Source organism: Paroedura picta, chromosome 3 (assembly GCF_049243985.1).
Source record: "Paroedura picta isolate Pp20150507F chromosome 3, Ppicta_v3.0, whole genome shotgun sequence".
NCBI lineage: Eukaryota > Metazoa > Chordata > Lepidosauria > Squamata > Gekkonidae > Paroedura > Paroedura picta.
In genome coordinates, this window is record NC_135371.1 from 64591129 (window position 1) to 64617811 (window position 26683).

General features: G+C 44.5%; 1 protein-coding gene across 3 annotated transcripts in view; it reads left to right on the forward strand.

Moving 5' to 3' along the window:
* USP4 (ubiquitin specific peptidase 4) overlaps nt 1–26683 on the forward strand; it is a 78337-nt gene that overhangs the window by 14874 nt on the left and 36780 nt on the right. For all 3 annotated transcript variants that reach the window (XR_013229112.1, XM_077326054.1, XM_077326055.1), the window contains 7 exons: nt 81–224; nt 1951–2068; nt 6682–6855; nt 15311–15469; nt 17826–18050; nt 22546–22629; nt 25729–25823. Coding sequence is in view for 2 of the 3 variants with exons in the window: in XM_077326054.1 (XP_077182169.1) it covers nt 81–224; nt 1951–2068; nt 6682–6855; nt 15311–15469; nt 17826–18050; nt 22546–22629; nt 25729–25823 (999 nt within the window). In the remaining variant the exon portion in view is untranslated. The remainder of the gene's footprint in view (nt 1–80; nt 225–1950; nt 2069–6681; nt 6856–15310; nt 15470–17825; nt 18051–22545; nt 22630–25728; nt 25824–26683) is intronic.

The following is a 26683-nucleotide window of genomic DNA, read 5'->3' on the forward strand; positions in this document are numbered from 1 at the left end:
GGTTGAAATAATAATGTTACTTCCAAAATTGCCAGAATCACGAGAACTAGTGCTATTACATGCTTTTTCTTTCCTCATAGATCTAGCACTACTGCAACTAGAAGTCTAACTACCTCTTCAAAATCACCAACAAGCTCTTGCTCTTCAGTAGTTGCCTCATCAACCATTACAAACGGTGACAGCAATAACTCTTATGGGTTGAACTGTTCCAGCCTTGGCAAAGGGTAAGAGCAAGATAGTTTTTACTGTCCTTTATGTAATTTCCTTCTCTAAATACCTTTATACATTCATTCCTTATTAAATAAGTTCCTACCCTGGAAGATGACATGCCTCTGTTCTCCAAATAGTTTTCCAAAATACACACAAGAGTAGCTCAAATTCCATGAAGTCAGTAGCATTTCTTGGGCTTTTTCTTTGTGTATCATATTGCCATACTTCTAATGGAAGCACATTTTGTAAATGCAGTCTGCCAAGGCCAGTATAAATATCAGAAAAATGAAAATGCTGTATAAAATACTAGAGAGACAGGGCTTTGTTGAACAAACAGGATTCAAATACTAGCTGTGTTTTTACTTTAAACTGTACTACTCATCCTCCCATATAAATAAGACATCCTTTAGAGTTGTAGTAAAATGAATAATAATTTTTATGCGGTACTGAACACAACTTTTTTAGAACATCCTCACTGTGTGCTCTTATTACATAGGCTTCCCAACTCTTCAAGAAGAGTGAGGATGTCAAAAGGTTTTTGCACTTCCATGTCATAGAATGTACAAAACAGAAATGTTCTGGAGTGTTTTAATAAAGGGATTAGAATGTAACATAATGGAACAGGTCACTTAATAGGATTGTAGTCTTTCAATCCTTATTGTATTTAGAATTGTGCTTTTAATGCAGAGGTTCATCTTCCAGTCAGAGCAATATGAATTTAAAGAAAAATCACCCAAAAGCCTGAGGGGGACAAAGAGTGTTTTTTATCTAGCTTCTGAAACGAAGTGATGAGGGGCTGTGGTGAGGGAGTTGCACAGTCTAGGCTAGCGATCCCCAACCTGTGGGCTGCGGACCACATGTGGTCCTTCGACTAATTGGAGGTGGGCTCCGAAGGACGCCTCCCCCCCGGCCCTTTACTTCATCCCCCCCGACCCTTTACAACACGCTTCGGGTGTCATTGTCTCCCATCACTCCCAGATGGGACTATCTCGTTGCAGAGAAACAAGCTCAGGGTTCCCATTGATTTGTCATTGTCATGAGTTAAAATTTCCATGAAAATAAAACGTTCCTTATGTTCATTGTTGTGGCGTGTCTGTATCTTATTTTGAAGGGATGTTTAAACATTACCATAACGATCAGAGAACGTTAGGGCAGTGGTTGAGAGTAGAGGAGTAAACTACCCCCCCCCCCCCACCGGGCTTCAGTTAAAGGCGTTGAGTGGTCCCCGGCGTTGAATGGTCCCCGGTGATAAAAAGGTTGGGGACCACTGGTCTAGACAATACCATATAGAAGGCCCTACCTCTAGTTAGCCATAATAGAACTAAAAGTTAAAAGGGAAAAAATCTGTGGAGAAAATAGTTTTGGCTACTACAGTTGTTGCTATATAAAGTAAATGAGAAACCATAGCCTAGTTCCCTGAATATGATGAGGTAGCATATCTTTCTCCCTTCTGTACCACTTCAGGCTAAAGAGGGAGGCTTATGTAGGGAATTGTTTGTACAGAAGTACATTGTCGTGTGTTCTGCCCCCCCTAATTTTCTCTTTGAAGTGGTATAATCAGAAATTCAAATATGTCTTCTGATGTACTTCGTGTGAGAACTGAGTGGGATATTTAGACATATAGATACAGGCATGTTATTTGTAAGCTAGAATGTTTGCTTCAAGTCCTGAACTTTTGCTGTACATTTGTTAGTATGTTGATAGTTGTAATTCCACTTCTGTGCATCTTTTCTCTTTCAGAGGTGCTAGCTTTTCTTGCAACTCTTTCAACAACCGGGAGAGTCCTCCTCAGACACAGCCTGGTCTTTGTGGGCTCAGTAACCTGGGAAATACATGTTTCATGAATTCTGCATTACAGGTAAAGAGCTGGTAGATATTTTAATGGTATACTAACTGATCCTTACGTTTTATCTACATGTCATAACTCTAGCTGCTAGGTTTCGTTGCTGTCTGAAAATTCACATAAACATAGGCATAAAATAGCCTAATATATATGATTCTTTTAGCAGTACTGATATGCAGACCCTAAATTAACTAGCGGTGGAATTATGTATAGACAGTTCTTTATGGTTACTATGCACCACAGATATGGGATCTTAGGCACACAAGCAGAGCCTACCTTGGAAACTATAAAAGCTATAAAACTCAATTGTGGATGGAGCTATGCTTACCTGTCAGTTCTACTTTAGCCACCACAGCAGCAGTCTCCAGAGCAGCCTTTGTCAACTTTTTAACCATTGAGAACCCCCTGAAACATTTCTCAGGCTTCCAGAAACCACAGAAGTGGAATGAACATGCAGAATATGGTTGGGAAACATAGTTGTGTACATGCCAACGGGGGTTCCCTCCCCTTCCCACCCTCTCCAGACCCATCATTGGCCATTGGTGGTGTCAACACGACTATATAGGGCAGTGGTTCTCAACCCTCCTAATGCCGTGACCCTTTAATACAGTTCTCATGTTGTGGTGACCCCCAATCATAAAACTATGCAAGTGTTCTTTCACAGAAATTAAACTCAAACTGACCAATGGTGCGAAGATCCATTGTTCATGATTGTATATAAATTGGTTTTTTTGCCGAGGTTTCTCAGTTCAGTTCTGCCCCTTGTCCCACCATCCCGATCTCGCTCTTTTCCACTGCACCAGGCAGACAAATGCTCTTACTTATATGTTGCCTGCATGCTTATGGTGCAGCATGCAACATTTAAGAATTGTTCTCCCTGCAGGGAGAAATTCCATCAAGACAGACATTTTATGTTTGAGAGAGTAGAATAAAATGGACCCTTGCCAGCATTGCCTTAAATTTACAAAACAAGCTAGATGTAATTATAACAGACCGAAGAGGAGAGAAAGTTCTTGTCTCAGATCAAACAGCTGCATCTTTGGCTATTTGTCCTGATATTGCCAGTGCTGACATCATCAGACTATGTGATATTTTTACTGAGCGATCCAGAGCTATCTAATGACTCCCAGTCTAATTAGCAGCAACAGAGCTGTCATGCAAAGAAATCTGCAGATTAGTAGCAGAAATTAAAGGATGCTAAATGTTCTGCTTCAGTGGAGTTAGCAAGTGATTATAAAAAGATAAAAGAATACATCAAAACATGGGGGGTCTATACCCACTTACATTTTAGTGGGACCCAAAAGGGTTGGGGTCAGTTGCCAGAGAAGTTAAAGATCACTGAGAGCGTCTCTCATGGGCCGATTGAGGATATATCACTACAGGCCCCTGCAGAGTGGGATGCAAAACGTCCATCTCAAAGAAATGAGAAAGCAAATTCTTGGCTTTCAGAAGTAATTGATATAATGACATACAAGATCACACCTCACCTCTTCAAAGTATAGGGAGTATTCTCCAGCAAGGGATTTGACTCTGCAGACTGAAATATGCAGTCTCACAGTTTTGACAGGGCCAGCTCACACAGAGAGATACATGGAAGGTCTTATGGAACCAAGCTATTATAATTGCTGTTCTTGGGACAGAGAATATTATTCTTCAAGGAGGAGCTACAGAGGCTACAGATCAGGCTGTTTGCGATGATGCTACAGTGAGTCATTCTTGGGATAAAGAGGCAGGGTGCTCTATTAGCCTCGCAAAATACCAAACGTAGAGTACTCACACTTCTTCTGAAACCAGACAAACTACACATTTGGAACTTCAACAATCTAAGCAAAATTTTCTTCAGTCTACAGAAAATCAGAACAAATGACATACTATAAAACAGACAGATTATGTACATAAACAGGAAAAGTCCTGCAGTCTTCACATTCAAACATATATCCTCTTGAGTCTTCAGCTGCTGTTTCGGGATTATCATCTTCTGATAGAGAACAAAATTTATCTTCTGATTCAGAATTTTATAACAAAGCTTCTGATTCCTCACCTGCATCTGTGGTTTCTAAATAAAAGCCTCACCATCAGAGGATTTAAAAATGATTAATTAACAAATCTCAAAAATGGCTTCTGCACAGTTGTTAGAAATGCAACAACCACTACCAACCGTTCCAGATCCAGTATTTGAATTAGATTACTACTCGGGCCCCAGTGGCTTTGCCAGTTTTTCCAGGGTTCGCACGGTGCATGGGATAAGATAGCATCAGCACTGCCTATGCCCCAATGATAGGAGGGCATGTATAGGAAGATTCTTAGATCTTGCATCAAGATTAGATTGTGGTAGAGGTGCCAATATCTAAAAATAAGCAAAACACCCATGCAGCGCCTACTGACAAAAAGAGCAAGAGAATGGAACACTGTCAGCAGAAAAATTGTCTGCTGTTCTCTACCCCTTTACAGATTGTAACTGATGCAGTATACATGGCTAGGTATCAGTATGTACCACGGGACCAGGGCCAGTTTGTCTATGTAGCACATGCAGTACATGCTATGGGCCCTGTGCTTCCAGGGGCCCTGCACAGTGCCTTCTGCCCCATGGATCAGTGCTGTAGCCTCACTCCTATTCCCCCCTTTCCCTCTTTAAGGTCACTTGGAGCAACACCTGTTTCCACTGTGGAGGTGCCCTTCTCCGCCAGTCTGGTTGCTTCTGCTGCAATTGTGCTCTTCTAGGGCCCTGCGAATACTTAAATTGGCTCTGGTGCTACAGGCCCCACAAATCCTTAAAAGCATTCCTGTGTGGGGACTACATATTACCTATTTACCATCTTCCTTCAGAACAGAGTCAGAACTCGTGATTCGAGCAGAGACATTCAGGTTAACCAATAAATGCATTTCATTGTTTTGCAGGCAGTAATTCTAAAATATTAGCAGGAGCAGGGACACTCAGACACCTTGCATTGCTGAGATCAATGAGGCCAAGCATGTATTCAAGGCTCAAGTTTTGAAGGGCAAAGATAATTCAGTGAGAAAACTGGTAATATATTGAAAAGAGTTCAGAAACATTAGTCCACAGTAGAATTGATGGGCTTGTCTCAATCTTTACAGCAGTGAAAAGTAAACAGTGATCTTCAAGTAGGAGGTTGTATAGCTCATCTATAAAGAGTACCTTTTCAAAGACTCAAGGATCACAGCATACCAAGCCTATAGCATTCTCTGAGGCGCGTGGGGGGGGGGGTTTGGGGGTTGGGTTTGACTCAGGAGTGGTTGACAGACCTTGATTCCCAGTTCTCAGAAACCAATTATCAGACTAGGTTATGGCTACAGAATTTACAGCCATACTTGTTGTCAATGCTTTCAGAGTTACAAACCCAGAGCTGTAATAATTGCAAGATTGAAGATGAGAACTTTGGAAATTTGTTTTCATTAAGTGTTCAGCCTATAAATTAAAAAATGGTTGACTTTTATATGCCCCAGGGTTAATCAAAACGAATTGTTAAGGGGCACCAGAATCTTCAAGCCATTACTTCAGTCCACATTGACAAGAGATATGTAACTTTAGGCATATGGAGCATTCTCCTAGAGACATTTGATGAGTCATTCTCAGACTCACAAAGAGGCTGCAGTGCACATTAGTATGTTGGAACTTTCCACTACATGCAGAATAATTCAGGCTTCTTATCCCATCATTAGTGGGAAGTCAGTTCAGTGACAGGCCATCTCTCATTATCCTGACACAGATGGCCCAGGCTACTTCAATCTCGTCAGATCTCACAAACTAAGGAGGATCAGCCCTATTTGGATGAGAGACCACCAAGAAATACCAGAGTCACTATGAAGAGGCAGGCAATGGCAAACAAAATCACCTCTGAATGTCTCCTATCTTGAAAGACCTACCAGCTTGGCATAAATCAGCTGTGACCACTTAGCAAAAAATAATAATAATTGAGGTAGGAACTCACTCACCTACCTCATGCGCCCTAGCATGTAATCTCTGTGATGCACAGAACCACAAAGAAGAAAATTTACACATTGCTTACCTGTAATAGTTTCAAATGGGTAGCCGTGTTGGTCTGAAGTAGCACAATAAAATCAGAGTCCGTTAGCACCTTTAAGACCAACAAAGATTTAGTCAGGATGTGAGCTTTTGAGTCTGATGAAGAGTGCTTGTACTTGAAAGCTCATGCCCTGACTAAATCTTTGTTGGTCTTAAAGGTGCTACTGGCCTCTGATTTTATTGTACCTGTAATAGTGTTCAAGTGGTCCATCTGTGCAGTCACATAAGACACCCAGCCTCCCCTGCAACAGGTATATATAATTTATCTAACCTGAAGGAAGAGTGCAAATCTGCCGACTCTGGTTGCAAATGATGAGCACTTGTGAGTGAGAAAGCTCATGCAAGTTTTATAAATTCCAGAGTAGACTCTGTGTGTGAACTTGAACATTCACATGTGCATTTGAAGAACAGCAATTACAGATAAGACAGCTGTTGGGGGAGGACTTCTTTTATTTTGGGCTTTTTTTGTTGGTGGTAGTGGGATTTTTTTGCTTTAATATCATTCTAGCTTGCTTTAAGATGAAAATGAAGGGTGGCATAACTATTCTTACATAGCTTTTTCCCCCTTTGGATGTTGTTTTAGTGTTTGAGTAACACCCCTCCACTGACTGATTATTTCCTGGAAGATAAATATGAAGCTGAAATAAATCAGGACAATCCTCTTGGAATGAGGGGAGAAATTGCTGAAGCTTATGCAGAGCTCATCAAACAGATGTGGTCTGGCAGGCACTCTCATGTGGCTCCCCGCATGTTTAAAGTAAGTGGACATTCTGTAAGCACTGCAAAGATTCACATTTATGCTACCATGTTTATTATATAGCGGTGGTCCCCAACCACTGGCCCGCAGTAAGAAACTTCTCGGGCCGCAAGCAAATCAGCCGCAAAAGCGGCCGATTAGCTTGCAGCCCGGCAAGCTTCGTTTTGTGGGGGGGGGAAGGGAAGCAATGTGTGGCCGCAAACGCACATGCGTGGCACTTCCGCTCATGTGCTCATGCGTGGCACTTCCACGCATGAAAGTTTGCGGCAGCGCATGGCGCAAATGCACATGTGCGGCCCAGCACGCATGTGCGGCCGCATGATCGCCCTCCCCACTGCCGCCGTTCCGCAGCCCTAGAAAGGTTGCGGACCACTGCTATATAGAGCTTTCATATTATATCTTAGGGCAGTTAATTTCCAAGTCTTGTGCCCGGCAAGTTCTCATTCAGTGGGGCTGAAGTCATCTAGATGGGGTAGGTCATGCATCTGCTTGCTCAGGTAGGGCAATTGAAATGCAAATTTTTGCAGGGGGGCCCATCTGAGCGCAGGAGCTTGACACTCCAGTCTCGATTGCCCTATTGCTTAGGTAGGAGCTCCCGAGCCCTGCTCCAGAGCAAAATAGCACACAATTTTAAAAAATTAAAAGGAAAGAAAAGAGGAAGAAACCAGCACAACTCAAGAGGCTGAGAGCAGAAGGCAGCAATCCCGAGGAAAATTTGAGCTATTTACTAGCTTTTTACCAGACACCCCCGGGCCCCTTCTTCTCAGCGACGCACATGGCTTCCTCAAGCAAGTCTGGCGGGGCCGCGGCTGGTCACCTGGCTTCAGAAAAGCTGGCTCCCATCAAGGAGTTGAAGTGCCAGCAGAGGACCACGACCCTGGAGGAGCGGCCCGGGTCTCCGGAGTCCCACTCCTCCGAGCAGCTTGCAGAACACCAAGGTGGCACAATGGCGGATCTGGCACCAGCAGTTACCAAGAAGATGGCCAACAAAGAGAAGCGGGCTGGCAGGAAAAAGGAGACCGCACCGAGAGAGGGTGTGGACGATACAGAAGCCCAGCCGGAGAGTCGCCAGAGAGCTGCTCAAAACAGAGCGCAAAACGCTCCAGGGCTCCCAAGTGTGTGCTTCAGGAAACTGTGGCTGCTCACATGATCCGTGAGCCAATCACATGCTCCAGAGCGTGTGCTTCACACAGGCGCCACTACAGCCCCGGAGACCAAGCACACAAAGCGTCATGGGAGTCATCCGGGGATGGTGAGCCCCGTTGGTGAGTGACAAGCCCCAAACGCGCGGCCCGATTTGTGGGCTAGAGCTATTACCCCCATAAGAACAGCCCAGAGCTCTGGGCAGAAGGCCTGTCCAGGCCCTCCCAGCATCGCTGGGCTCAGAGCTCCTGAGCTTCCAAGATGCTGCCCATGCAGGCAGCTACCATGACCCCCCAATCACCCAGGCCACTCAGTTCAGTTGCGGCAGTGAGTGACTATGAGTGGGAGGAGCACACCCGGGCGTCAGAGGAGACAAGCGCAGCAGACCCCGTTCCATATAAGGAGAGGGGGAGGGGGCAAAGCAGCTGCCCAGCGCCACATCAGCAGGAATTTGAGAGGGATTTTAACGAGGAGGAACAGGTGTTCCTTGACTTCCTTCAGTGGAGGCATTTCCAAGCCGGAAGGGCTAGGATCCAGAATAGACCTGCACATCACAAGGGGACACCATTCACAGTGCCCACCATCAGGCACGCAGCCATGTGCCAAGATGAAAGGGATGGGCACTCCTCAGATGAGGAGGAGGCAAGACTGGAAACGGTCGGGGGCAGGGCCACCTGCCCCCAGGCAGAGATCTTCCAGTGGCCACAGACAGTGAGCCAACAGCCCCTCAGTTGCCAGTGAGGCGCTTACTCTTCAGCTTCCCTCCTTGACAGGGAGAAGAGGGAGAGTTATCAGGAGAGGAGGTTGCTGATGCAGCAGAAACTTCTACTAGATTGTTTCAGGCAGAGTACCTGCAGCACATCCACACTAAGCTGTTTTTTCCATGCTCAAATATGAAATGGAATTCCAACACAAACCGCGTTCCAAGGCCTCCGCTATTTAGAATGCTAGCGGTTTCAAAAGACCAACACCTGTTCAGACAATGCATCCTTTTTTCCAGATAACTTTGAGGACATTTTAAAGGCAGAATGGACCGTCCCTGGACTTGGTAACTCACTTGCATCGGTGGCAAAGCGACTTTACACTCTCACAGAGGACACAATGGAGGACCTCAAGGTGCCACTTGTGGATGCACGCATGGTGGCGCTACACTCTGGCACCATACTGCCAAAGGATGGGGATATTTATATTTATATCTATATCTATATTTATATACCGTCCTCCCCCGAAGGCTCAGGGCAGTTTACAGGGAACAAGAAACAGGTACAGATAACATAAGGAAACATATGTGACAACAGCAATAACAATACAGCAATAATAACTCCCAACATGATAGTAGCAGTAATAATAAGATAAAGCTGCAAAGGAGCCTCAGCTCAACTCTTACTGGGACCCAGTGCGTTAGGCAGATTAGTGGCGGTCATAATAGGAGGCGGGGGGCCCTGGACCAATTGCAGTTTCCGGATCAAGGATAAGGGTAGGCCAGCGTAGAGCGAGTTACAGAAGTCCAGCCTAGAGGTGACCGTCGCATGGATCGCTGTGGCTAGGTGTTCCAGGGCCAAGTAGGGCGCTAGTAGTTTGTCTTGGCGAAGGTGGTAAAATGCCAGCCCCGCTACCATCGTGATCTGAGCCTCCATAGAGAGGGAGGCATCAAGTATCACTCCCAGGTTTCTGGTGGAGTGGGCCACTGTTAGCTGCACTCCATCCAGATTGGGTAGACGCGCTTCCTCGCTTGGACCTTTCCTGCCCAGCCACAGGACCTCCGTCTTTGAAGGGTTAAGCTTCAGACGACCGCTTGAGCCACCCCGTGATAATACCATCAAAGACTCAGTGGACAAGAAGAATGAGCATGCCCTCAAGAAAAATTAGGAGGCTTCTTCTATGGCAATCAGGGCCACCAATGCACTGTCGAATTTCACCAGAGCTATTGTCATCTGGACCAATGACATGCTCAAATCACCTGAAATTGTCACTTCTTCCACCAGACAGGCAATTATTGAGATTAAGCGGAATTCACCACAGATGCCTCACAGGATGCTATCTAATTCTGTGCCAGGGCACAGGCGGCCAACGTCGCTGTACGTAGCAACATCTGGCTCAAGCACTGGAGAGTAGACCACACATCCAAGAACACTCTGTCAACCTCTAAGTTCTCTGGTTGCTTGCTGTTTGGTGAGTCTATTCTAGACAAAGTCTTGGTGGAGACCAAGAAAAAGAAGAGGGTGATGCCAGTCTCCCATGCTGCCAACAGGGGACGCAGTTTTCAGTACAAACACCAGTCCTTTTGTCCTTACCGCTCCTTGGGAAGACCAAGGGATTCCAGTGAGTTCAGGAGCTTCCGGTCTTCCAGGATCAGACCAAAAGTTCAACCAACGACCCAGTCAACCTTTCTGCCAAGACAAGGGTCAACAATCCAGAAAATACACTGCCTGACTCCCTGATGGGGGGGGGGGGGTAGGCGCCGATCCTTCCACAAGGAGTGGAGCCACTCCACCACTGATCAGTGGGTTCTGGACATCATCTCGGGGGTATCGGATAGAACTCATGGCCAGGCCTTTGGACCATTTTGTCCAGTCCCCTGCTTCCAAACTAAAAGGAAGGAAAAGACTGTTAGCGCAAGCCATTCAGCATCTGGCTGACATCTCCGCCATCAAGGAGGTTCCACACTCTCAGCGTGTCATGGCCCCGTCTCCAGAGAGTGCCTCTGCACCAGTGCCTGAGCTCATTCTGCCAGCTCCCTCGGAGGAAGAAGCGGAGGAGCTGGAGCAAAGCAGCAGGGTGCTGCTTAGAGAGGCAAGTCCCGATAGGGAGCCACAACCAGGTCCCAGCCAGACAAGCACCATGCCCTCTGCACCAGAATTACCTCAGCCTGCAGCAACACCCCTGAACAGCCCACACTCATCTCCAGAGTGCATGCAGGAGGACGACGTTGGCAAAGTGCTCGGCTTAGACTACAGCAACAGGCTAGATTGGGCTCATTCATCGGAGGAAGGCTGAGTGCCAGGTACAGCCACTTGGTGTGACAGATCTGTTTGGTTATGTAATCCCATGGCCTATTTATTTGTTGAAATTTTAAACCCTATTTTTATATGTCTTATACATATTTTATTATGCCAATAAAAGGTTACTGACTGACTGTGACAGCTCAGCTTGTTCTTAAGCACAGACGAAGTGCTTCCCAGTGTGGCTGCAACTTTGTGCACATGTCCACCCATTGCCTTGACTGGTTTCCTGCTCCCTGACGTTTCGGCGAAGCTCTGCTTGACTGATTCCTGGCTTGACCCTGCTTCACCTGACTAGACTACGCTTTGATAGAATGCTCTACAGATTCCCGGCTTGACCTTGGTAAAGATAAATGACAACTCTTTCAGACTTCATCCACTAGCAATTCCTGATAAGACCCGGACTGGACTTTTGACTACTCTCTGGTACGCGCTTTGAACTTGCTTGACTTTGTAACCGTGCTTGCCCTTGCACTAACCCTGCGTGTGCCAGGCTAGGGCAGCACACAGCACTTCTTGGGAGTGTAATCTGTGTTTTTTGTCGTGCCAAAGTAATCTGGCAACTGGTGCTCCGTACTCAATCTCAGAGGCCTCAACAGGTGGGTCAGGAAGCGAAGATTCCGGATGGAGTCTCTTCACCACATTCTCCAGGTCCTACAACAGGGAGACCTACTCACCTCCCTGGATCTCTGAAAAGCATATCTGCACATTCCAATACATCCTGATTCCAGGAAATACCTTCGCTTCTGTCACCAGGGCAGACACTTCCAGTACACGGTACTCCCTTTCGGGAGGGAACTCTAATCTGTTTCTCAGAGACAAGGATCAGAGATCAGCAGAGACCAGCACCACCTTCACCCGTCAAGTTCTACAGCAGCACGGCTTCCTGGTCAACGAGGACAAAAGTCACCTGACCCCAACGTCAGACATAGTGCGTCTGGGAGCAAGGATCGGCACTTGCCTAGCACAGGTCCTCCTCCCAGAAGACATGCGAGCCAAACTTCAGAGTCTCGTGGCCAACATCGTGAGCACCAGATCATCCGACCTCATACACCTGGTGACCATACACGGCCTCGTGATTTCAACCATAGACATGGTTCCCTGGGCACGATTCCATTCTTGGCCCCTACAGTAGCTGCTGTTACCTTATCATCGTCACATAGCCAAATGACAGAACAAGTCCCTGATCGTGCCTGAACACATAGAGAGCTTCAGTGGTTCCTATCACTACGACATCTTTGGTAGGGAACGCCCGTTTCCCTTTAAAAGCAGATCATAGTCATGACAGATGCCAGCCAAAGGGTTTGGGAAACCCATTGCTGGAACCAGTAAGCTCAGGGACGCTGGTCCCAGGAAGAGAGTACACACAGCATCAACTGGATGGAGCTCCAGGCGGTCCATCGAGCTCTCCAACATTTTCAGCCATTGCTACAAGGCACACATGTTCTGGTATGCACAGACAACATGACCACAAAGGCTCACATCAACAGACAAGGAGTTACTCGGTCACACTCCCTGTATCTCAAGGCACATCTGCTCCTGAGGTGGGCAGAGCGGCACTTGGCCAGTCTCAGAGCCGAGCACCCAAAGGGACTCGTCAACCAACAAGAAGATTGGCTGAGCTGCCAGGATTAGATCCAGGGGAGTGGAGCCTGAACCGAGAAATGTTTTAACAAGTAGTGGCTGGGTTCGGCCAGCCCATCATGGACCTCATGGCAACGCCACTCCACCCAAACACAGCGATTCCTTGCCTGAAGGGGAGGATGCCCTAACCTGCCCTTGGCCACGGGGCCTCCTATATGCCTTTCCACCGCTTCCGGTTGTACGCAGGCTACACAGGATACGAACAGAGAAGGTTCTTGTGATTGTGGTAGCACCGCACTGGCCAAGATGGCTGTGGGTTTTTTGGAACTAGTCCGAATGTCACAGACTGCACCCTGGCCACTTCCAGCTCGCAAGGACCTTCTCTACTGCAGGGCCCAGTTCAGCACCCGGACCCTGAATGTCTACAACTAACGGCCTGGAAGTCGAGAGGCGATTTTGACAACACTTAGACCTTCTAGCAGAGGTTATCGACATCATAATACAAGCCAGAAGGCCGAGAAGAATATACGATCATACTTTAAAAAAAAAAATTTTTTTTAATTCCAGATGGGCCATTGATCAAGGGGTGGACCCCACCAAACCCTCTGTCACAAATTTGCCTGTGTTCCTGTGGGAGGGCAGGAAACGGTCTGCGCACGGGAACTCTGCAACGAGAAGTGATGGCCCTGAATGCGATACTGGGTCTAGATCGCACTCACTCCTTTTCCACCAACATATAGGTTTGTCATTTCCTAAAAGGGGCACAATTGGACCCACCCGTCCAACATCGGTTTCCTACGTGGAGCCTTCCTATAGTTCTCGGTGCCTTGACCGGACCACCGTTCAAACCTCTAAGACAAGCAGAACTCAGTTTCCTCACATGGAAGGTGGCATGCCTAGTCACCATCACCTCAGCCAGGCGTGTATCAAAGCCAGCTGCGCTTTCATCTAGGAAGGAACTTTGCTGCTTCAAGAAGAACACAGTAATACTTCGCACTGACCCTAGTTTTATCCCTAAGGTATCTTCCTAATTCCACCTGGAACAAACAGTGGTATTTCCAGCATACCACAGCAACCCTGCCAACCGTACAGAAAAGAAACTTCACAAGCTGGACGTACGCAGGGCCTTGTGCATCTACCTAAAGAGGACAACATATTTCAGGAAATCCGATGCCCTCTGCGTGTCGCATGGTACGGCCAGCAGGTGCAAGAAGGCATCCCCTTCCTCTATTGCCTACTGGGTCAAACGGTGCATCATCAAGGCCTACATGATACAAGGAAAGAGTCCTCCAGGAAGTATCACGGAGAACTCTACTAGGGCAGCAGCATAATCTGCAGCCTTTTCTAACAGGACTTTGGTAGCAGAAATATGCAGAGCGGCAATGTGGTTTTCCTTTTCCACTTGCGTCTGGCATGACTGCACTGACCAGCCAGATTCCCTGGAGGCGAATTTCGGGCGCCGAGTCCTGCAACACGCCACACAAGGCGAAGACGAAGGACTGTTCCCACGCAAGGGATAGCTTTGGCGCAGCTAACCAGTCTGGATGACTTCAGCCACACTGAAGGAGAACAAAACATTGGACTCACCTGAAGGTGTCTTCTCTTCAGTGGGGCGAAGTCATCCACATCCCACCCTTGGGATACTTACTCATTTAATCTTGGAATTAGACACAGAGTCTAGCAGACAGACAACTGTGAATTCGATACTTACTTGACATATTCAAAAACGCAACAGGGCTTGGGGAGAACTGGAGAGTCAAGCTCCTGGGCTCAGATGGCCCTCCCTGCAAAACTTTGCATTTCAATTGCCCTTCCTGAGCGAGCAGAGGCATGACCTAACCAGTCTAGATGACTTCGCCCCACTGAAGAGAAAAAACCTTCAGGTGATTCCAATGTTTCATTTTTCAGGGTAAACTTTAAAGAATGTCATGCCCCTAGTCCATTTCTTTTAAAAATATTTTTGAGACTTGATGATGGGATAGAAGTTTACATCACACTCAAACTACTTGAGCATTGAGCTGCTTTGAAGTAGTTTAGAGAAATGATAGATGTAGACTAGGATTGTAAACCTTGCTTTTGTTTGTAACTGTTGTGGGGACACAGGCACGTGAAGATGTATACTGAGTCCATCAAAGTCAGTATTGTCTACTCAGATCGGCAGCATCTCTCTAGGGTGTCAGGTAGAGGTCTTTGATATCACCTACTACTTGATCCTTTCAACTGGAGATGCCAGTGATTGAACCTGAGACATTTCATGCCAAGCAGATGTTCTACCTATGCTCCATGGTCTCTTCCCAAGTCCTTGAATTCTTTTGACATTAGATGCTTTTGTTCATGGAAGATTGTCTTTTTGGGAACAGAATACTGCCTAGCATCAGGGGAGCATGCTCTATGGTGGAGGATAAAGAAGGGGCTCAGACTGAAGCAAGGCTTTTAGGATCTGGCCTTAGTATTTAACCACATGTTGTTAGTATTGTGTGGTGAAACAAGAATGGTGCACCGTTAGATCTGATTCTTTCTCCACTAAGAAATAGTGATGGTGATTAACAAAACTGGTCCAGTGATCTGATGTGTCTTGGTGTTCTCTTAACTGTAGTGCAATTGGTGTAAACAAAATGGAGTACAACCTTATATTTTACAAAAGTGAAAACAGAATTAATGAGTTTATTGTAGTTTATCTGCAGTTTTCCCAACATGTACCCTGCTTTTTTTATTTTTAATTTTAGACCCAGGTTGGTCGATTTGCACCTCAGTTTTCGGGATATCAGCAACAAGATTCCCAGGAGCTTCTGGCCTTTCTTCTAGATGGTTTGCATGAAGATTTGAACAGAGTGAAGAAGAAACCTTATTTGGAATTGAAAGATGCTAATGGCAGGCCTGATATGGTCAGTCTTCTTTGAGATCAGTTGCTGTTATATTGTTGTGTAAAAGTTAAAAAATGAAGGAGAGAAGTCAGGCCCTATTAGCTTTTCCTGCCTGTCCAATTTCTCTGCCTTTCATTGAGCACATTATTGTTTTCCCTCTTCAATAATCTAGTACAAAAGGTTCCTGTTTATGACTTTGTATTACTAATGAATGAAAAGTGAATGATACACAGATTTTAAAAATATTCTTGTGGCAAGGATTCCAAATCTTCAATTTGTTACCTTAGTTTTAATGATCCTTCGGGACATTATTCAGAAAACTTTGGGATAAGCCCCGTTTGCATATTTATTTCTTAATGTGCCTTTGAATACATTGTCATATGCTGAGTTGGCTTATTGGCTTGTTGAGGTCATTATTCTTACTTTGATTGGCAGGAGCTTTCAGAGTCTTGGGTAGGAGTTTTTAACTTTATGTGCCATATTCTCCACACAGCTGCCATATTATAGTACCCTTCCTTAGAACTATACATACCTCAGCTACAGTCATGGGAGGTTTTCATTGTGGGTCCAGTCCTTTGGACTGACCTACCAGAGTAGGATGAGAGGTTTTTTTTCAAGTATTTGGTGTAAGGTAAATTGATTTAACTACAGTAATAACTAGTCCTACAAGTTGTGCAGGATATACTCTTGATCTGGTATTTTCTTCTGGGTAAGAGAAATGTGATCTGAAGGTAAAAGAATTGATAGTTGCTCTGTAATAGATTACTATTTGCTTTGATTTAGACTTACAGAGATGCCATGATTCATGCATCTAAATGGTTTTCTGATAGCTTTAAGGGTTTTCCCTGTTGATATGATTTGGACTTGTGTCAGTGCCCTGGAATGAGATAATGTCCCAGCGCTTGACACAGTCAGTCCCTGATGTCCTTTCTCAAATGTTCAAGCCCAAGTAGCCTCTGGGTTATTAAGGATTCTTGGAGGATTCTTCTCAGAGGTTTGAAATCTACTACTTGTTTGTATGACCCTAGTTTTCAGAGTGCTCTATCAATTTACAGAATTACCACATTTTCTTATTTCTTTAAGTAAATATATTTTTAATTAATTTATTTTCAGATTTCTATGCCACCTTCCCTGAGGGCTCAAGGCAGCTTACAAAATACAATATAATAAAACAAAAATTAAAACATTTTAAACATTTTTAAATAATCAGCTCTACATTTAAAAACAGTCAGGGCCCAGCTCCTTCCCTCCTATGAGAAGTGAGTGAGTAGTGGGGTGCTTGTTGTTAACATTGAGTGTGCCCACTCAATACTTATCCTTTGTTGTTATGTAGGGAGGCCAGCTCATTGGTAGTATTTGTAGGCCTGGTGGAATAACTGTCTTGCAGCCTCCTATAGAATGTAGGAGATTCACAACTACCTGCTCACCACAGTGACCCCAGTTCCATGCCTAGATGACGTCCCCACAAAAAGAAAAAAATCACCAGAATCCATGGCCAATCTGGCCTGGAGAAAATTCACCTTCCAACTCCGAAGTGGGGATCAGCATTTCCCTGAGCATGCAGGAAAGGGGCACAAGAGCCAAGCATGGGCACACTCCCTTCTGCCCACCCACTTAAAAGGTAAAGGTATCTCCTGTGCAAGCACCGGGTCATGTCTGACCCTTGGGGTGATGCCCTCTAGCATTTTCATGGCAGACTCAATACGGGGTGGTTTGCCAGTGCCTTCCCCAGCCATTACCATTTACCCCACAGCAAGCTGGGTACTCATTTTACTGACCTTGGAAGGATGGAAGGCTGAGTCAACCTTGAGCCGGCTGCTGGGATTGAACTCCCAGCCTCATGGGCAGAGCTTTCAGACTGCATGCCTTCTGCCTTACCACTCTGTGCCACAAGAGGCTCATACCCACCCACTTACAATGCCTAAATTCACAGAATCAGCTTCTGCTTAAAAACTTGCAAGGAAGGAGAACTTATCACCTCCTGAGGAAGCCTGTTCCACTTAGGAACTACTCTAACTGTCAGGAGCTTCTTCCAGATGATTAGCCAAACATTCTTTTGAATTAATCTCATCCCATTGGTTCTAATCCCATCCCTCTGGGCAACAGAAAAAAACCTTAACTCCATTTTCTATGTGACAGCCCTTCAAGTACTTGAAGATGGCTGTTATATCACCTCTTAGTCATCTTCTCTCCAGGCTTAACAGACCAAGCTCCCTCAACCTTGTGTTGGCATCTGCAAGGGCCCACAATAGTGTCTTCCAGTGGTTATTATAGATCACCATTGAGACCTCTTCCTGCTTTGACAAAGCTGCACTAGTGGACATTTCCACTTGTGCTGTTTCAAATTACTTAGACTGTGTTCACCTTCCTCTTGCAGGTGGTAGCAAAAGAAGCATGGGAGAACCATCGACTGCGTAATGACTCGATTATCGTTGATATTTTTCATGGTCTTTTCAAATCCACATTGGTTTGCCCAAAATGTTCGAAGGTTTCTGTGACTTTTGATCCCTTTTGCTATTTAACCCTTCCATTGCCCTTGAAGAAAGATCGACCAATGGATGTGTTCTTGGTCTTTGCAGATCCACAACGCAGACCTACACAAGTAAGTAAAGATGTCTGTACGCATATTTGCCAATAGCATTACCTTCTTGGAGGGAAATGCCTTAGTCAGACAAAATGTTTATTAATGGGGGGAGGCCAATTAGGAATTTCACTGGAAATGAGGAACACTTTCTTCCTAATCTGTAACACAATAGTGCCGGTTGTATAAGGTTAGTGTAGGTCCTCATTTAGCCCAAAACCTGCATATAATACCTTCCCTTGCTGTATGTAAAAGTGCTTGTTCAAGGGGGGAGGATATGTTACTTCATTAAACTCTCTGGGGAAAAAAACTGCTTGCTTTCTCTCCTTCTCTTCAGCCCAGTGGCTTCTGGACAGAGTGAGGGTTATTGGGGGTTAAAGAGGTTAATTAGCTATCATGTGCTGTTTCCCTTTTTTTGCTGCTTTACTGATTAGTACACTGTATCCACTGTGCTGTTAAAGGGAAGGAGTGGAAACCTGCACAACACAGAGTCACCTCAGCTGTTTAACAGCATCCCCCTAAGTAAGGTTGTATTTCCCAGCTTAGTGGACTTAAAGAGGCAGGCTGCTATTTGTCCAACTGAAACAGTAGCTTGCCTCTTTAAAGCCCAGGGCTAAAAAATTGCAGACCTATAAAAAGAGAAGTCATTCTTCTTGTATGCAAGTGCAGGTTCTAGTTAGCTTTTAACACTTTTAACACTTTAACAATATTAAATGCTGCAGGATCAATCATTTTGCGCTTTGATAATGCTGTTTCTTTGGTATAGAATCATAGAATCAGAGTTGAAAGGGGCCATACAGGCCATCTAGTCCAACCCCCTGCTCAACGCAGGATCAGCCCTAAGCATCCTAAAGCATCCAAGAAAAGTGTGTATCCAACCTTTGCTTGAAGACTGCCAGTGAGGGGGAGTTCACCACCTCCTTAGGCAGCCTATTCCACTGCTGAACTACTCTGACGGTGAAATTTTTTCCCTGCTATCTAGCCTATATCGTTGTACTTGAAGTTTAAACCCATTACTGCGAGTCCTCTCCTCTGCAGCCAATGGGAACAGCATCTGCCCCCCTCCAAATGACAACCTTTCAAATACTTAAAGAGGGCTATTATGTCCCCTCTCAACCTCCTTTTCTCCAGGCTGAACATTCCCAAGTCCCTCAACCTATCTTCATAGGGCTTGGTCCCTTGGCCCCAGATCACTCTCGTCACTCTCCTCTGTACCCTTTCAATTTTATCTACGTCCTTCTTGAAGTGAGGCTTCCAGAACTGCACCCACTACTCCAGGTGTGGTCTGACCAGTGCCGTATACAATGGGACTATGACATCTTGTGATTTTGATGTGATGCCCTTGTTGATACAGCCCCAAATGGTATTTGCCTTTTTTAGCGCTGCATCACACTGCCTGCTCATGTTTAGTTTACAATCCACAAGTACCCCAAGGTCTCGTTCACACACAGTGTTACCTAGAAGCGTATCCCCACCCAGTAGGCATGCTTTTCATTTTTCTGACCCAGATGCAGAACTTTACACTTATCTTTATTAAATTGCATCTTGTTCTCATTTGCCCATTTTTCCATTGTGTTCAGATCTCGTTGAACACCGTCTCTATCTTCCGGAGTATTTGCCAGTCCTCCCAATTTGGTGTCATCTGCAAACTTGATGAGTAGTCCCTCCACCCCCTCATCTAGATCATTAATAAATATGTTAAAAAGTACCGGGCCGAGCACCGAGCCCTGAGGTACGCCGCTACTCACCTCTCTCCAGTCTGATGAAACACCATTGACAACAACTCTTTGAGTGCGGTTCTCTAACCAATTCCCTATCCACTTAACTATCTGAAAATCCAGGTTGCAGTCCTTCAACTTATCCATCAGAACATCATGGGGAACCTTGTCAAAAGCTTTACTAAAATCCAAGTAAATGACATCAACCGAATTTCCATGATCCAGCAAACCTGTTACTTGGTCAAAAAAGGAAACCAGGTTGGTCTGGCAGGACCTGTTGGAGACAAATCCATGCTGACTTCCTTGGATCACCAAATTGTCCTCCAGATGTTTGCAGATCGCTCCCTTTAATAATCTGCTCCATTATCTTCCCCACAACAGAGGTCAGACTCACTGGTCTGTAGTTTCCTGGGTCATCCTTCCTCCCTTTTTTGAAGATTGGAATAACGTTTGCTCTCTTCCAGTCCTCCGGGACATCTCCAGTCCTTAAAGAGGTTCCGAAGATGATGGACAAGGGCTGTGCAAGTTCTCTGGAAAGTTCTTTGAGCACTCTCGGGTGCATTTCATCCGGACCAGGGGATTTGAACTCATCCAGTGCAACTAAATGCCTCTCGACAACCTCTCTATCCATGTTAACCTGCCACCCAGACACTATCCTTTGGCTACTGCCATCTCTAGATGTGCCTAAACCCTTTGACCTGTGGGGAAAAACAGATGTAAAATAGGCAGTAAGCCTTTCTGCTTTCTCTGCATCTTCCGTTAGAGTTTGTCCATCCGCACCCAACAGTGGGCCTATTGCCTCCTTTACTTTACGTTTGCTCCCCACATAACTGAAAAATCTTTTCTTGTTACAATGGGCTTCCCTGGCCAATCTTAGCTCACTCCCAGCTTTGGCCTTTCTGATGATTGATCTACAGTGCCTGGTAACCTGTAGGTACTCTTCTTTAGAGCTCTGTCCTTCCCTCCATTTCCTGAACATTTTCCTTTTCTTTCTTAGTTCCTCTTGAAGTTCTCTGTTCATCCAAAGAGGCTTCTTAGAGCTCCTGCAGTGTTTTCGTCTTTCTGGGATAGTCATTGATTGAGCATGCAATAGCTCTTGTTTGAGTAGCGCCCACCCTTCACATACTCCCTTCCCTTCCAGCATTCTCGTCCATGGTATGACACTCATCATGTCTCTGAGTTTATTAAAGTTTGCCCTACGAAAATCCAACATCCACGTCTGGCTACAAGCTTCCTTGGCTCCCTATCTCAAAAGGAATTCTATGAGGACATGGTCACTTTTCCCTAGGGTCCCCACCTCCTTCACCTCATCCACCAACTCTTGCCTGTTGGTCAGTATTAAGTCCAGTATGGCTGTGGGTTCATCTACCATTTGATAAATGAAATTGTCAGCCAGGCAGGTCAGAAAGTTGCATGACTGAGGACGCTTCACAGAGTTTGTTTCCCAGCACACATCTGGGAAATTGAAGTCACCCATGATGACAAGGTCCTGCCGCTTGGATATTTTCTCAAGCTGCTCACAAAGTGCAGCATCCACATCCTCTCGTTGGTCAGGCGGTCGGTAGCAGACACCAACCACCACACTGTTTATTTTCCCCTCGCTTATTTTCCCCTAGATGCTTTCCACTAGATATGCTCTCCTTCACTAGAATTTCCTGACAGGTAAGCCCTTTCCTCACATACAGTGCCACTCCTCCACCTCTTTGATCTATTCTGTTTTTTCTGGACAGTTCATATCCATCCACCATTACATTCCAGTCATGAGAATCATTCCACCAAGTTTCTGTGATGCCTACTAGATCATACCTTTCCATCAGCATGAGAAGTTCCAGCTCTTCCTTCTTATTGCCCATGTTTCGGGCATTAGTATAAAGACATCTGAATCCTTTTACTTTTGGTTCCCTATGAGCTGGCCTTGCCGGTTGAGCTACCCCCGATTGGTCTCCTTCCTTACACTCCCTATGTTGATCGTCTCCTTCCCCTTGTGGCTTCAGTTTAAAGCTCTCCTGATGAATCTCCCCAGGTTCCTGCCAAACACATTCTTCCCCAGCTTCAATAAGTGCTGTCCATCAGGTGCTAGTAGGCCTTCCTCAAGAAAGCCTATCCCATGGTCCCAGAAACCAGATATCTCCTGCTGGCACCAACTACGCAGCCACTGATTCACCTCCATTATCTTCCTCTCCCGACGCATTCCTCTTCCCTTGACAGGCAAGATTGAAGAGAATACCACTTATGCCCCCCTTTGCTTGAACTTCCTCCCCAGATCTTGATAGTCTTTTTTAATAGGAGTGATGGTATTCAGGGGCATGTCATTCGTTGGTATTCAGGGACATGTCATTCGTTCACACATGGACCATCACAAATGGGTAGCGATCCGTAGATTTGATCCGTATACTAAATGTAAAAAAATTCATGTGCATGTTTTTCGTACTTTATATTTTTGTGGAACTTGGTTTGTTGGTAAAACTATTAGGTGAACGCAGGAAAAAGTGATGAGTCCATATGGATAAGATCTTGGGGTTGGGCACAAGTTCTAAGATTGTATAGCTCCCTTCCTTTCAAGACTCAGGAGCTTTTATAATAAGAACCTTGTATGGTATTTTGCTAGTTCTTTCTGCAGAGTAAGTTACATTGAACCTGAAACAAAAAAGCAAACTTAAAAAAGCAAAAAAAGTAGCTTAAGTGAAAACCCACAGTGGAATTCTTGGTTTCACATGGTTACTGGTGCATTTTTAATGTAGTGTGTATTTCATGCCAGATAGTATTTTGCCTAGTTTTAATTCTCTGTTTATTTCCAGTATCGTGTAGTTGCACCAATGATGGGGGCTGTATCTGACATGTGTGATGCACTCTCCAAACTTTCCGGCATCCCTGCAGAAAATGTAAGAATAAACGATGGTGATCATTAAAATGTGTAGGCTCTCTTTTAGACTATAATGTTAGGTTAATCAGAAAAGGGCATTTTTAAAAAACAGCTTAATATGTATAACTTTTTAGGAGAAAAAAGTTATAAAATGACACTTTTATTGAATTAATTTCTGCTGATGGAAAGAGATGCACACTGGCTGGAAAGATTTATGAAAAGAATACTATCTGATTATCCGATTATGTTGTCCTTTGCTCAGATTTTCCACTAATGTAACTAATTATTACTATTTCTCCTTCTATACATTAGTATACATTATTTACTGAATAATCATTTCTTTTTATGGTAAACAATACATCTGTATACGTATATTCTTATATGTTTATGTAGTAATATTTTTGTATTTTATCCATGACTTTAATTATTTTAATTATTTCCTTTTGCTATACATTTTTATAGCTTTTTGCTACTTTATTATCTATATATATATGGGTCATATTGACTGAATAAACTGTACTACTACACCTTGGCCAGAAACTGCGCAATACTGAAATTATTTTAATCCTGCTTGTTTACGTATATTCAGTAGGCTACTTTGGGTCCCCATTAGAAGAAAACTGGTGTGTTAATTTTTCTGCATTTTTCCTCTCTAGCATTTCTGAATTGTCAAGTGAATTCTTCTTAAAGCCTTCAGGATATTGTTTCTTTGGCAAGCTAATACAGTAGCCAGTTGTCTAGTTTAGTAAAAGCCTGATGTCTGAATGTTCCTTTAATTTCAGTCTCTGTTTTTGTGACAAGCAAGCATTGGCTGGACTCTTTTATCAAAAATAAATATAAAAAAATTAACAGGGAAGAAGGAGAGATCATATTGAAGAGTCACATTACAAAGTTTTAAAAAACACCCTGAAGAACCATCACCATTAATCTTATTGATATTGTGGTCCTATAAACAAAGCCTATCTTTCCATGAACTGGTCAGCCTTTCTGGCTTCTGGATTTGTAATACTGTTTTGAAATGGCAGTTTATAGCCAGCTTGGTGTAGTGATTAAGAGCAGTGACCTCCAATCTGGAGGGATGGATTTGATTCCCCAATCCTCCACATCCAGCCAATGGGGTGACTTTGGGCTAATCACAGTCCTGTTAGAGCTATTCTCACAGAGCAGTTCTGTCAGGGAGAGGAAGGGAATGCAATTGTAAGCCATTTTGAGATTCCTTTGGGCAGTGAAAAGCGGGGTCTAAAACCAATCTCTTCTTCTGGAAATGTGAGCAATTTTCCATACTTTCATAATTCAGACATTACTGTGGGAGACCACAGAGGATTTATAACAGAACTAGTAATGAAGCCGGTTTTTAAAAGGGGCCAGGGGCTCTGGAGGCCCCCACAGCCCCCCTCCTGTGCAGGAGGCCAGCTAGAACAGCACAATGCACCTGCTCAGCAGGCCATTCCAGCTGCTGGCAGCCAGAAAAACAGACTGTGGGGTGTCCTGCACAGAGCGTGGCCGGAAGGACTTCCATGGGCTGCTGGCTGGCAGGAGGATGGGGAGCACATGACTGTTGGAGAGGGGGCATGGATGGCCCTCCAGAGCCCTGCCGCTTACCTACTGACATCCTTGTCCTCTCAGGAAGTGCCAGGGGGAGGAGGCTGGGAGAAGGAAAGAGCCTCTGATTAGCCCTCAGTGTGGGAGAGCTCTCACCCCATTGGGGGAATGTTCACTCAGTAAGGGCCAATCACAGATGCTTGTTGTCAGAAGGCTCTGGCACTTTTTAAGTGGTATTATATTGTTCATTTTGAAACTGTTAACAAGCTCATTCTGAGCTCTGTATCTGAAATGGTTCCAGGATGTCACAGTGAGAGATGGTATATAAGATGGATGGATCCTTTAATGTAACATAGTATAGCGGCAAACAACAAAAGAGGGAACAAAATAACCCATTTATGTGCACATTTAAGATTTAAAAAATATCATCATTACTCACACACTATTGCACAAATCCAGAACATGTGGACACATGGCTAAACGGCCTGATACAAAAAACCAAACTTGTTTTAACCCCTCTTGGGGTCTTCCTAAGTGGCCTAATATTTAAATGCACTCATGTAATGTAGTAATGGAGACTATCAGGTAGTAAAAAATAAAAAGAAAGAGACCCTCACACGTAGAAAACGTGTGGAAATATAACTCTCTTGGAGAGAGAGTTAAAGGATTTATTTTCCAAAACTACACCTTTCTAGCCCTCTTTTAGCCTGAGTACATTCTCATGTGTCTCATTGGATGTAGTTAGAAAAGCAGCAACCACAAGGTCAAATCATGGCTGATTAATTCTAAAATACAAACAAAGATCTGGTGCCAAACAGCTTGTATTTTAGAGTAGCGATCCCCAACCTGTGGGCTGCGGACCACATGTGGTTCGTCGACTAATTGGAGGTGGGCCGCAAAGGACGCCTTCTCCCCCCCCCCCCCGGCTCTTTACTTCATCCCCCCCGGCCCTTTACAACACACTTCGGGTGTCATTGTCTCCCATCACTCCCAGATGGGACTAACTTGTTGCAGAGAAACAAGCTCAGGGTTCCCATTGATTTGTCATTGTCATGAATCAAAATTTCCATGAAAATAAAATGTTTCTTATGTTCATTGTTGTGGCGTGTCTGTATCTTATTTTGAAGGGATGTTAAACATTACCATAGCGATCAGAGAGCGTTAGGGCAGAGGTTGAGAGTAGAGGAGTAAACTACCCCCCCCCACCTGGCCTCAGTAAAATTGTCAAGCATTGAGTGGTCCCCGGTGATAAAATGGTTGAGAACCACTGTTTTAGAGCATCTCCGGAGAACATGTAATGAAGTTGACTGAATTGAGTGACTTCTCCAACATAAGTCCTGGCATCCAGAAAGACAGTATTCTTTATAGCCAAGATATTGTGCATTCCTATTATTGGTCACTATTTGCTGTTTTATGTGGTTTATTAATTGTAGGTATCACATGACTGCTGATACAGAACCTCTCAATGTTGCAGAGACTTGCATTGAAAATTCTTTATGCCTTATTTTTCTTATGTGAAAGGAATTTGCCTGTATCATTCTTGCATTTTCTCACTTCCCTTTCTTTGCTGTTCCAGATGACGGTGACAGATGTTTATAATCACAGATTCCACAAAATTTTCCAGATGGATGAGGGATTAAGTAATATTATGCCAAAAGACAACATCTTTGTGTGAGTAATCATCTCTCTCGCAGCAAGGTGGATGTGACTTTACATTGTATGGCATTTGTCTTTTAGCCACCTAAACAACCTGATTCCCACGATCTCTTTTAAGGGTGTTCCACCAGTTTTTACATTGTGATATAGGCTGACCTATGGCCCGTCACTATGTGCACCATATCATCAGTGACTTTGGGGGATGCATATTTGTCGAGTATTGCATTTTTTAATAAGGACCCTGCCTCCTTAAGGGTTTTTAATAATTATTGTAGAACTGTATTGGCTCCAGTTGACTCCAGAAACAACTGAGACAGCATTTCACTGAGCACTTTGTGCAGAATATTCTCCACCCTATCAAATAAACAGCTCTGAAAAACTTGAGAAAATTCAGTGATTGTTCCCATGAATTCAGGCATAGAAGACGTCTTGTAGATTAGTGACAATAGAATATTGACACTAGGGTCAGAATCTTAGTTAGGAAAGCTACTTGTGTCAGGGCCTTTGCCTCTGCTGTTACTTCTTTTCCTTCCCCACCCAGACTTCCAGTGTGTCTATGGACAGATTGCAGAACATTTATTATATTATTTATGTTGATTTGTACAGTGCTATAAAGCAATATATACATATGACTCTTGAGTATAAACTCTTTGTAAGCAATACCTTTTCAGTAGGTAGTTATCTCAATACATACCTCTAGAACTTTTCCTGGGGTGGGTAGACTTGTTTGCCTTGAGCTTCGTTTGTTCCAGCATCATTCATATATATACATTTTGCATTGAAGTGGATGGAATTCGGGACAGCTATAGAGAAATAATGAAAGAGACTTTACATCTGTGATTATTTCCTGTTACGTTGTGGTTATTTGATGTAGT